The sequence below is a fragment of the Chlamydotis macqueenii genome, chromosome 25, assembly GCF_036417535.1.
Source record: "Chlamydotis macqueenii isolate bChlMac1 chromosome 25, bChlMac1.mat, whole genome shotgun sequence".
In the NCBI taxonomy this organism is placed as follows: Eukaryota; Metazoa; Chordata; class Aves; order Otidiformes; family Otididae; genus Chlamydotis; species Chlamydotis macqueenii.
Genome location: NC_141580.1, coordinates 3,776,907 through 3,789,873, shown reverse-complemented (window position 1 = coordinate 3,789,873; position 12,967 = coordinate 3,776,907). Strand labels below are relative to the sequence as shown.

Below are 12,967 nucleotides of genomic sequence, written 5' to 3'. Positions count from 1 at the left end.
AATAGGGCCACGAACAGCCTGGTTGTTAGCACCGCTTTTGCCATCAGGCAGGAATAGGAAGACCTGACTGGATGACAGAAATTCAAGTCCCATCTCGCTCACAGGGGCAACTCTGAGCACAGGAAAACCCTGAATCGCCTCTGGGGAAGCTCACGTGAGTTTGTGCTGAACCCATGCTTTGGACAGAAGGCTTAGCTTCCAAAAAGTCCATCCAGCCTGCTTCGCCAGCACCCAGTGTCCTTCCACGATACGCAGCTTTTGTTTAAATAGCTCTAGTGTTAGCTGCCTTCCTCAGCCCCTTCCCAGGAAGGGTTCATCTTGCCACCAGACCTACAACATGCAGCCATTTAGAAATAATTGTCCTTGTTAAAAAGCAGCCCACAATAACATTTTCTACATATTACTAAGAAACCCATCCATAAAATTATAGTCCTCTGGCACCGTACAAATGTAATTTAGCTTTCAGTTGAGCTGAAGTCCCTTATAAAGGCTTCCATTCTACACTCAATGCATTAAAAAGCAGAGCTGTTCTCAGGTGCCACAAATTCTATTAGTTTAAAAACTCTGCGCGCTCTTCTAACACAAAACCACGGACTGCAGGGTTTAAGGAGCCCATTCCTGCCTGACCACCTTAAATATTTGTGGTTAGATCTGGCACCTCCTCTGAAACCAAGCACACACACTTACATTCTCGGTGCAAGCTTGCTGTCTGTAACTGCATACCACTTTGGGAATGGGGAATTCAGGCAAGCGTAACTGCATAATTAGACTAACACACAATCAACCTTTTCATTTTAATGTTACTTCAGGAAAAAAAAAAACAAAAAACAAAAACCTTTCTTCTCCCCTGAGCTCTGTGCCATCTTATATGCACTCAGGCAGAAGACATGCAAGATGACTGGAGTGTGGTGACAAGATTTTTCTTCCGTTACCTTGTCCTAAGACGGTATTCACAAGAAATGTTGACATGTGGCGCAGTGTGACATGTATTGTAGTCCACACAATGCCTTTGACACAGTAGAGTGCTGAGAAGATCTGGCTGACAAAGGTGGCAGTAGATCCCAGCTAGGATCACTTGAAATTTTTTTCCCTGAACATCAAAACTCAGGGTTTTTTCAGTGACAAAATTCACTATGTAGGACTTCAGTGAATGAAACAGTTGAATTTTAGGAAGACTTTACAAATTATTCTCTACTGCCTGCTTTACCAACAAAGAATGCCTCTGTTTTTCCATTTTAACAAAAATCCCCGAATTTGACAAAGGACGATATTGAGGAGGAGCTTAACCAGCTCAGTGACCTTTGCCAGTAACAGGATCGCCACATACAACGTGCACTGCTGTACTATCAACACTATATCTGCATTTTATGAAGAAACCGTGAATTACTTCATGTTGAAAGCACTGTCTGGGATGGAGACACCAAAGATTCCTATAGGATGTCTGTGAAGAGCAGAATAAAAATTCATGCTTACAACCCAATTAATTCCTTCAAAAAAAGAAAACTGGAATGTAACATCAAGATCCCTTTTTCCCCTCAGTGAGAGCTCAAGAGCAGCCTCAAAGAAGCTGCAAACAAGTCTGGAGCCTTCCTGTATGTTCACAGAGCCACTGAACGGCTGTAACAGTACGAAGTTCCTCAGTCAGATGGCAGGTAAGGGGCTTTTGGAGACCTGCTCTGAAATGTCTGGGCAAATTTATCCATTGTAAACAATGCTGTAAATACAGAAAATGCTAATTCAGTTAATGCTGGGTTTTTTTTGTAAAAGAAAGCGTCTCAAAATTAAGAATCAGAGGAAATAACAAGGAAACTTTTAGATCGATGAAAAAAATCTTTCCTTGCTGTATTTGTTGTTCTGTCACAGTAGGACAGTGATAGTGATAGGTCATCAGGAAGTGAGAAACTTCTTAGAAAAGAATGACACCAATTTGATCAGTTTCATTTGGTTTTAGTGAAATGAAACAAATAGGGAACAAACTCAAAATAAGACTATCAGGCTGAATTTATTTCTGGCTGGACAGCTTTTTATATTACTGCAATTCACTTACAAACAGATACTATGAAAATAAACCCAAGTGTTACATGACACACTGATTTTTAAAAATCACCAAGTTGTGTATGACCTGTTTGCTGGTGCCTTTACTGCGCATTTTTCATTCAGGAACAAGAAAAGTGAAGCCAACAAAACATTTAACCTCAATTATTAATGATTAAATCATTCTACTAAGTACAGAATCAAAACAGTGAAGGCAGACATACCGTCTTTCCCCGTTATGTTCAAACTTTATCCTCACATCATTCTGCACAAGAAAGAACAAAAGGTTAGTTCACAATGAAACTCTTGCATGAGTAATAGCACGCAAACGGCTCATGTTATGATTTTAAGGGCCAAACACAAAGACTGCAGCGGGCATCCACTCCTCAAAAGCCTAACCAGAACACAGCGAGGCTGATAACTTTCTCCACGGAAGCTGAAGACTGTGGACAGCGAGTGGCTAACACGTGAACACAGCACCAGGAGGGATGGAGAAATTGCTGAAGGAGAAAGAGAAGGAAAGTAGTAAAAACTAAGTGGTAATTTTTATTAATTGTCACTTAAATAGTGGACACTGAAATATATTTTAACTGTACGGAAAATTAATACATCTTTAACGCTGCACGGCAAAAACCTGAAATTGAGTCCAACTGTATATTCATCTGAACTGAAGTGAATTTCCTTTGTGCATTCTCAAAGCAAGCACCTTTTCTTCTACAGCAAAAGAAAGAGAGAGAGATACAGGGAACATGCTACATCCTTCATTCTTAAGACACAGACTATATCTCTGCTTTTGCAAAAGTGCAGCCCCTGAAACTCAAACTGTGAGGTTACAAACAAGCTGACTCTCTGTCATCTTTTAAAGTGCAAGGGGGTCATCAGCAGCAGATGGTTAAGAGCGCTGACCACACAACCTGTGCGTATCACTGCAAGCTTGGAAGATGCTATGTGGCATGGAAGAGTCAACACGCCGAACTTTAAACTGTGGCGATCAAAGTTCAAATCCCAATTTAGGTCACACAGATAAAAATAAAAGGGAAAAATCTGCTCTGATAAGACTCCATAATTTCTACTGCACAATTTATGCGATTGGAATAGATTAAGGCATCTGTGAAAGCCTTAGACAATAGGCAATCATACATCTAGGAACTTCAAAAAAATATGGCCAGGAAATGCTCTTTAGCTAGAGGAAGTATCTGGCAGGCCTCGTGGTCAAGAATGCAGTTCAAAGGGACCCAGGCAATCACTGCGAGTACACGGTATTCCCGCAGCAGTCCTGTAGGTACAGAATTGATCCTGACAAATGAGCTTCCCAATCAGAGCAACAATCATCTGCAGGTGGGTTAATCTACCCCTGACTTTACCCAAGATGTTTTCTCACATGTGGGAAGAGAAAGAACTTACTTGAGAATGACACCAGAATGAAGCAAATTCCAGAACGCTCATTTTAACTGAACAGTGAAGAAAAAAATGCAACAAACAGCACAGGAATAATTAACTACAAAGGATGTCCACCAGCCAACTACTGATAAAAAGTTGTTTCTTAGGCATAACAGATGGAGGAATGATCCCCTTATATGAGAGATTTCCAGGGAAGGAAGGCTACACTGTTCACTGTACACAGGCCTGTCTGGATGAAATTTAATTAACATCATTTTTCAGATTAAATTTCTAACCTCAAGATGCGGTTTAGGTCATGAAACAGCTACGTGACAAAGCTCTCACTGGTTAAAAGTAGAGAACACTGAAAGATCTTCAGGGCTCTTTGGAAACCTTTCTTCAACTTGCTGGTACCTAAGCAAACTAAAATACCTTTCTCAACAGCACTGCACGCTCTCAAACCTGTAATTTGTAACAAAGGGAACGGGGTTACATTTGGCATCTATCTCCTGATGATTTTTCCAAAAGGCTCAGACACTGGCCTTCTGTGCCCATTTTTCAAAGATCAAAGGAAAGATATTCAAAGTGATCTTAATGTTTAAATTTCAGAGAGAACCCAGAGGAGTCAAACACCAGTGCTTTCGTTTCCTTTGAAAGCAGTGAACCCATCACCTCTTTACGCAACTCACAGAAACCATCCTAAGAGATGAGTAAGAAAGAAAATCCAAGTTCAGTGCTTTAGCATTCCAGTTCTGTGATGCAGTATCATCAGCAGTGATTACAGACTTCGATTTAAGGCATCTCTGAATTCACGTTTCAAAGTTATTTGGAAAGGATTTTGTACTACTCCATGTACAGATTTGTCCAGCACATTTGAGGAAATCCCAGATCCCAACTGAACAAGTAGGTTATGAGTAGGCAAAGCATACGGAAGAGACAGACATGAACTTTAAAGCCTGCTCCAAAAAGCTTAAGTCTGTAATAAGGATATACCTGGAAAGAGGTTTTTTACTGATACAGGCAACTTCTCCTAGTAACATTAGTCTAACTGTAAGTAACTTGATTTAATTTTTTTAAGACAGTAATGGACAAAGAATTCTTGACTGAAATCGTTGCTTTTGCACTCAAGTATTTCATTCAAATGACATGCAGCATACAGTGACTGAGCGATACTATTCTGTCTGTTCTTTCTACGAGAAAGTCAATGCAATAGTTTTCTCTATGGGGAAAAAAAAAAGTCTCTAGCAAGGTAGAATGAACCTAGAGTAACTTTCAAGTATTGATCCTGCCACTTTTTACCTTGGGAAAAGTATTTCTTTTGGAAAAGAGGTTTCACAACCCCATACTCAAGTAAGGGTTAGTTTCATTCCCCTCTTCATGTGACTGCGTAACTCCAGACAATCCTCCCCGTTAAGGATGCTACCTGTATTCAGACTCCTCCAAACAACTGTTTCATCTTTCACTAAAGCACGGTTTATTACAGTTTCACGAAAACCACTCCTTTCAGACAATCTCCTTCGCTGTTCTTTTCCCGATCAACCTCAGTTTGACCACCTTTTATCAGGATCTTCATTCTGTATTCACATGCAGTCTGAATCATGTGAAGATGAGACCAGCGGCAGTCCATTATTCAATAGACCGCTTTATGCAGCTTTAACCACAGTGGCCTCCTTTTGCATCAGAAATTGAAATCCTTGTTTCCTTTTCATCATTACGCTTCTCAGTTCCCTGCTTTGAATTTAACTCTTCTTTCCGCTACAAAGAAAAGTGCATCATACGCTACATCATGACAGAGTCAGTAAGGAAAAGCTTTCCTGGCCTCCCACGCCTGCTTAAATGAATTCTATAAAGGTCACTGCACACAGCTTCAAAACATGCTCCTGATTTATAATTGCTAATATTGAATAGGAAGCCAGTTTTCTTACCGGAATTTTTTTTTCTTCCACTGCAGAGGCACACTGGTTTGTTATTGCAGGGCTGCCCAAGAGGGGTGTACTGCTGGCATTGTGTTTTTTCTTAGAAAAATAATAAAGTCACTTTAAAAAATGGATATATGCTTGTGAAACCAGAAAACCACTTGGTAAACTTTTTAGCTAATCTACACAGACCAAACCCCACCAAAAACACCTGCGGAAGGAAGGCAGAATACTAAGATGTTGCAAATTATCAAAACTGTACCCTCCCTAGTCCATACAGGTAGGTAAATAAAAAAGCTACCGTGTTGGCAACACAGCTTGAGCAAGAACAGGGAGCGAATCCACCTGAGATGCTTCAGCAGTCCGAAGCGCAAGACAGAACAGAGGCAGCAGACCCACCGTCAACCCACCCCGTCCCTTCTGCCTCCAGGTAACGATTTCAGCTACTCACGGAACAGCCTATTACCTGTTTGTTGGAGTGAGCAGTGTCTTTATTCTTCATGGTATCATATCCAGCCAGGCCGTGACGTCGGCTCATCTGGAGCGCTACCAGGTCCTTCATGATGGATTTCAAGGCCTCTTGTTCATCTGTGAAGCACAAGAATTTCAGCAGTAAGTTGCCTGGGTAACTGAGTATCAACTGTAACACTTCTGCCCTTGTTTTCCACTGACTCACAGAAAGACAGTCCTTTTTACTATCTTTGCAAACACACTGTCATTTCACTTAGTCATAAAAAGCCCAAAGTCAACCTCATATCACACAGTAAGAAACATATGGATAAATTTTAAGTCACTTGTCCAACACTGCAAAAGGATCTGGCCAGAGTAAAGTGCAGAACACGTATCCCGAGCCCCTGGTTCTGTTCAAATCGCTTCACACCAGCACAACTTGGACAGATCTGCTAGATCATCACAGGTCATTTAGGAAGGGCAAACTGATGTGCTTCTGCCAAGGAAAACCCGGTAAGAATCTGTTCTTTCCAATTTTATATCCTGTTAACTTAGAATTCTTGCTTGCTAGCGGAACAAACCGCAGCCAGTAGAAAGAAAAATGAAAATCTGGATAAAGACTCATCATAGAATATTTCTGAATTCAAACCCACTTGCACTGATTTCCCCAATGCTTTCCTCTCTCCCCCAAAACAAGCTGATGGAACCAAGTTCAAACCACTTCATGGGACTTCAAGATCTACCGAACAGATTCAAATTGCACGGCATTAAGAATACTGTCTGCTGGCAGACTGCAGTGCAGCAGGTTCAATTTAAGGCTTCTCGCAAATACAGGAAAATAAAAAAAAGTTGACACGTGAAGATTGGCTCAAAATGGGAGCGCACTGCCGCTTTGCTCCTAGGCGCTGTGCCACCAACGTAAGCAAGCAGCAATCTGCCAGACTGCTGGGCTGTTGTCTCGCGTATCAAGACTCGGTATTTAGAGATAAAGCGTTGTTACCTTGGCAGGTATCTCCAGTTAAATCCTTCCTGATACCGAGCTGTAATTTAGGCATGAAATCCGAAGCAGTGATTAGATCAGCTCTGAACATGCCCAGAAGAATCTGCCCTTTCTAAAAGAGATTGGTTGGAACTGACCACCAGTTTTGGATGTAAAGTTTTCCAGGCTTTTTTTGACACCTGGCACTTTTGAAAGCAATGTGAACCAGTAAATGCATAAACAAGGTTATCAAATCCCTGCTTGTACGACAGTGGATCAGGTGCGCAATGCTCGACACTCTAGATTCCTCCTTTCCTCCCAAAGTCCTTAAAACATGTCACTTCGATGTGTATCTGTACTCTTCTGTAAAGGAGACTCACTGGGACAACTTGTTTCTTCAATTTCACGTTATGCATTTGTTCACGAGCATCTCTCAATGAAGCTGATGTTTTATGCAGAAGATTGGGTTCATAATTAACCAATGTCTGAATACTAAACTAGATTCTCGCAGTGCTTAAAGATGACAGATGTGGGACACGTACAGCTTCTAAAGCACACAGGGAGTGAATGCCACCAACATTTAGAAGCAAAGAGGAGGAAAAAACATACCTATTTATAAGGGGGCAGTATCTAAAAAAGTCCCAGCCAGGACAAAAGTTACGCTAACAAGACCTTCGGTACAACCAAGTTTCTGCCCAGAAGGTCTGCTCTAGCTTTCGGAGAGTACTCGACACTAGAGCAGAGGTTCCTCCATTGTGGACTTCAGTATGGACTACAAAACCCAGAAACATCAAGTCTACGGCAGACTACAGAGGGGAATGGAAAGAAATCTCCCAACACATTTGCAGAAGGTGTTAATTAGAGTGAAACGCTTAAAAAATGAGAGCAGAGCAGTGGAAATAAAGTTACTTGAAAAAAAAGTCAAAATCAAAACCCACCAAATCTCTGCTGTCCAAGACAAGCCAAATGAGACAATAACGACATTGTGGGAGTGGAGAAGGAAGAGTACTCCTTGAAATTCCAACTGTGTGCAAAAGAAGCGAGGGGTATAAGTAACAGAACCAGAGCAAGAGGTTGCTTTTTGAAAAGCACATCAGCCAAAGGCAATAATTGCTAGGATCTATCTCAGCACTAAGTAACCCCTTGTGCGACGAAAAGGTGAAAGAAGTTGTGAATGAAGTTACAGTTCCAGGTAGCTAATAGCACAACCTTTTTTTTTTTTTTTAAATTGTTTCCAACTTTACATGTGAGTGTTTAACCTTTTACCTTACTGGAGCATCTCCAATTTACTCTTATTCTTTAATCTTGTTCAATATCAAGCACTGCCTTCGAGTCACCTAGCAAACAAAGACCGTAACTTTGTGCAAGAAAATACTACAAATTATGGACTGGCATATCCTTGAAGTGCCTACCACCCAAAACATGCTGTGAAGAGCTGGGATACAAGTTTTCCACTACAGTGCAGTTTGGGTTTGGCCAGATACCAGGAGGATGAAGAAGAGCTTGTCTTGGCAGAGTTCCTTTGGGCAAGAAGCAAAACAGCTATGAAAGCAGTTTATAGCTAAGCACTCATGAGAAGAAATCAAGTCAATTAAAGAATACATCTGCGAATAAGAAATCACATCTCAACAGCATGGCACATCACTCGAAAATAAGGATCAACGGTTAGGATGTAATCGCAAAGCAGAGGTGTTTGATCCCAAAGCCCAGGCCATGTATAAAGCCAGCTGATTTTCAGCGTTATTTGTACGAGGGACTGGGCAAAGAGGACGCACATCTAACCAGTTACGCACCTCTCGGTAAAGATCGTGGCTGAGCGACACCGTAAATTTATGTATTAGTTAAGGCAACTTGTGCATTTACACCACGCTAAGACATCCAGCTCTTCAGGGCAGCACCTGGCAAGCACCCTCAGCCAGTGCACTGCGAGGTCCGCATCTCGCTCGCTGTAATGCAGTTTCCTCCGCAGACAAGTGCTAACGCTGAAATCTGACTTGCACCCGTGCAAAAAGGAACACTTAATGTGCTACCAAAGGCTGACAGAACAGCTTCAGGTGGATGTGAATCTTACGTGCCTATACATTTTTTTTAATCGTCTTACACTAAGCTACTGGCTCCCCAGTACGAAAACATACGTTCTGTAATTCATCCCTACGCCGGCGAGGTAGGAAACGAAGGAGTATTTACCTTTTAAGACATAAAATAAATGTCAAATATTGATCTGAACCCGTGTAGGGAAAAAGTGTTTCCGTTTAGGACAGCATTGTGATGGATTTAACGTCGAGAAGCATGAATACTTCTTTATTTCCATCAAAACAGAGGATTTCCATAGATTGGCTTTAAAGAAGCACGTGCAGCAGCATCACATTAATCACACAATGAAAAAGTTATTACAAACGAAAACTAGGCAATTTTTGAAGCGCACTGAGGGACCCTGTTTTGCTAGGTCTCCAGTAGGTCTGGGAAACACAGTTCTGCTTTGTGCGGGAAAGATGTTGTCCAGGAAATGCTTTTCATGTTTCAAAAACTACACTCAAGGATTTTTATAACATCGATAAAAGGGAACTGCTACTCACAGAGAAAGCTATTCCTCTACATAAAGTATTTATTTCAACTAATTCGTGGTTTATTACACAAGTCTGAGCAAGTCAGTGTATTTGCTCTGGCAGAAATGGAAACAGTTTGGAAAAAAATCATGAAGTTCAGAGCAAAAGCATCTGCACGTTGGTAAAAATAGGAAGTGTGTAAACCCCTGTAAACCAGGATATTATCTTATATAGCACGGTGATAGAAGACATACATGATGCCACATTAGTTTAAAAAAGAAAAAAGTGAACAAATAAACGTGTGTTTGCTATCCACCACCGCACCGGCAAAGTTGATTGCTTGTGCAAGTGATCAGCAGATCCAGGAGCAATGGGTAAATGTCACAAGTTAGGAAGACAAACCAAGTCTACGTCAAAGCTCTGAACACGGTTTTTCAAAAAGTTTAATTTTGAGTCCTTCGCTGTGGATAGTCTTAGTGGTCAGAAAATGTTGTTCTGCCCAGTTTTTAGGAAAACGCAAGTGACCTGGTTTGTAGACTTAAAAGAAAAATTAGGGCTTCTCTACAAACCCAGTCCACATGGTACGTATTTGGGGTACCGCTTCTCTCCCACAAATTAAAAAAATAAAGGTTGGGATTTAAGCTGGTCCTAACCTGTAGGCTCAACCCTGCTCCCCTCCTCCACAGCACCGGGGGTGTCACTGCCGCTAAAGCCGGGAGCTCCGGGCTGGGCTCTGGGTGCGCGTGCGAGCCAAGGGAAGGAAGTGACACAGGCAGGAAAAAAGAGCAGATCGAGGGAAAGACTCGACTGCAGCTGGGCCTGCAGCGAGCGTGTCGCCTAGGCCTGCCACACACCAGCCAGCCCAGGCACCGCTCTCCCCTCTATTTCCCAGATATATACAAATTTCTGGGTATTAGAAGCAAGTATTCATGTTTTAAGCACTGCACAGGAGCATTCTGTAGGGACAGAACCCTCAGTCACAGCCCTTTCTGTACAGGGCCAGAGGATCACCCTCAGCGAGCTCCAGCTGCACCAAAGGAGTTATGACAAACCGCGATACCAAGCTCTTACTGGTAACCATCCCAGGGATCTTGCAGGCTAGTTCACGAAAAACAAGATGGAAGGAAAGTAGAATGGGATCTAGTCTGTTACCCATTCTTATTTAGACTATTTGATCACGGCTGCCTCCTGAACGTAGATCGTTCCCATCACAAGCAATCCGCTTGCAGCTGTACCACCATTACTCCAGCGTACAATGCTCTGCGGAGCGGTTTATGAAATTGGACTTTTTCACTTTGCACTCACATGTTTACAAACAGGCATCCAACTGCCGTTGGAAAACACTTCTGTGGAAATCCAACTTCTTCCTTCTCAACTATTTTAAGCTTATGTACCATCTGTTTAGTTCCTTTAGAGAAGACACAGACTGATAACACCCTCTTTGCCAAAGAGACGTTTACTTGTGGATCTGCATGTATTTCTTGTATTTACAAAAATCAAAGCAGAGTAGAAAAGAAATGAAGTTGCTTTACTTTTGCTTTGAGTAGCCTTTGCAATGCATTTTGAGTTTACCATGTGAATATAAGCATTAATTGTCCATACAGACTAAATAACGAAGGGCAGTCATCGAAAACAAAACTCAGTGGTAGGGAAGAGACACTGAAGAGCCCACAAAGCAATGCAAGCCCACGCTTAACGATTCCCTTGCCAATACGCAAACGTGAGCGAGCTCTGGTTTAGAGCAATTAAATTTTTAAGTCTAGTAGATGAGACCCCTCTGTAAACCAAAAACGGAACCAGGTAACACAAAAGAAACCTCCATAAGCAGTTCTTTATACAGGACATAAAGCCCAAAAGAATTAATCATTCAAATCAGTCATGGCAACGCCTGACAGCAACATTTTACATTCCTCTAACTGCTTTGCTTGTTTTTACGTGTTACTGTCCGGGTTAAGTACGGCAAATGAGAATTCAATGGCAGCTTCACACAGAAAAAGCTATTTTGACCGACTCCCAAGCTGCAATTAATACCACGGTAAAAATTTTCCCCGTTAAGTTAAAGCACATGAACTTCCGTCTCAACCTGACTCTTCGAGGCGGCCAAACCTCCCCAGGCCTGACCTGCTGATCCTCGCCGGCTCCGTCTGGCCAATTTTAGTCAAAGTTTGGAGGCGGCTGGGGCAGGCAGCGCGCCCGAGGTGCTCGGGGCTCACCGCGCTTTCCAGGGCGGCACACTGGTTTCAAGATTTAAAAGAAATCCCTTGCAAATACGCTCTTTGCCCACGGCAAGCGGTTTCCGCGCTGCCCGTGGCCCCGCTGTTGCCCGGTGTCACCACCCCGGGGGTGGCGAAACCACCGCGGGCAGCAGGACCCGGCCAGCACCGACCCTCCGGAGGCCGCGGGTCGACCCCCCCCCCTCTCTCCGCAGCCCCGAAGGGCCCGGCCGAGGCTTCAGCCCCGTCAGCCTGCGGCCCCCATGGTCCCGCTATCCCTCGCCCCCTCCCCGGTGCGGAGCCCCCGCCGCGGCCCGTGCCTCCCCCCCCGCCCCCCGCCGCAGGCCCGGTGATGCGGCCCCGGGCCCCGCCGAGGCAGCCAGGCGCCCCCGCCCCTTCGCCCCCGCCGCGGCTCTCACCCATCTCGGCAGGCGTCGGGCCCGCGCCCGGCGGGCGGCGGCGCGCTGAGGTACGGGGCTGTCACCGCCGCGGCTCCATGGCGGCCGGGCCGAGGGGGAGGGCTCACAGCCGCCGCCACATTCCCAGGCCCCGCGCCACCGCCTCCTTTCGGCGGCCGCGCTCCGGGTCCCGCCGCGGCGGCGGGGGGGGGACGGGGGGAGGAGGACGCGCGGTCCCGGTCGCTCCCCGCCGCCGCCGCCACAGGGCGCCCGGGCCGCGAGCAAAACAAACCGCTCGGCGCTCGCCGCGCACCCGCCGCCACCGCCTGCCAATCACAGGGGCCGACCCGCCGCCGCCCGCCAATCCGCGCCGCCGAGCCACCCACTGGACCCGCCACCCAGCCGCGCCGGCTGCCAATCATGGGGGCCCGTTTCGTTGGCGGGTTAGCCCCGCCTCCGTCGCGACTAGGCGGGGACAGCTCAGAGCCCGCCCCCAGAGGGCTGCCAATCAGGGTGACGAGCGGCTCCGCCCCGGCGGCTGGGTCCTAGAGCCCGCCCGAGGCTGCAGGCCTGTCTTCCCCCTGCGGGGAGGAGGAACCGGCCTCACCGCATCCACACCCCGCACCCTCCACCGGCCCCGTCCGCCGTGCCCAGGCCCTCGCCTCCCGCACGCGCCAAACCCAGGCCTCCCCTTAGCCACTATTTTGGGTGGACATAAGTGTGTCCTCGACCTGCGCGCGTGGGGGGCGGGTAGTTTGCTCTCCTCGAAAGCAGAGCACGGCAATGAGTTTAATTCTTGCTTTAAAAGCACCTTTTTAAAAAAGGGGGCGCAGAATCTAACCAAAACCAGTTCCAGAGTGTTAAAAAGCCCAAAAGATGCTGAAAGCAGAATTTTTTTGGTTTCAAAAGAAAAGTGTGAGACAATTACCCAGAGCATCACCCAGACCATCAGTGGCAAGAGCTGTCACCTTCCAGTAATGAAATAATCTTTCCTTCTAATGAAGGATCCTGTTACCATCAAGCCTCGACCATGTCCCCAGGCCACCACAGG

General features: G+C 45.1%; 1 protein-coding gene across 4 annotated transcripts in view; it reads right to left on the bottom strand.

The window, feature by feature from the left end:
• MAP3K3 (mitogen-activated protein kinase kinase kinase 3) overlaps positions 1–12,222 on the bottom strand; it is a 40,204-nt gene extending 27,982 nt beyond the window's left edge. For 2 of the 4 annotated variants that reach the window (XM_086766759.1, XM_086766760.1), the window contains exons 1-4: positions 11,938–12,222; positions 5,797–5,918; positions 5,340–5,429; positions 2,259–2,299 (exon numbers count right to left, since the gene is read on the bottom strand). In XM_086766759.1, coding sequence (XP_086622885.1) covers positions 2,259–2,299; positions 5,340–5,429; positions 5,797–5,918; positions 11,938–11,941 — 257 coding nt within the window. In that variant the 5' untranslated portion in view covers positions 11,942–12,222. The remainder of the gene's footprint in view (positions 1–2,258; positions 2,300–5,339; positions 5,430–5,796; positions 5,919–11,937) is intronic. The other 2 variants (XM_086766761.1, XM_086766763.1) reach the window with 1 other exon arrangement.
• Between the last annotated feature and the right edge of the window lie 745 nt (positions 12,223–12,967).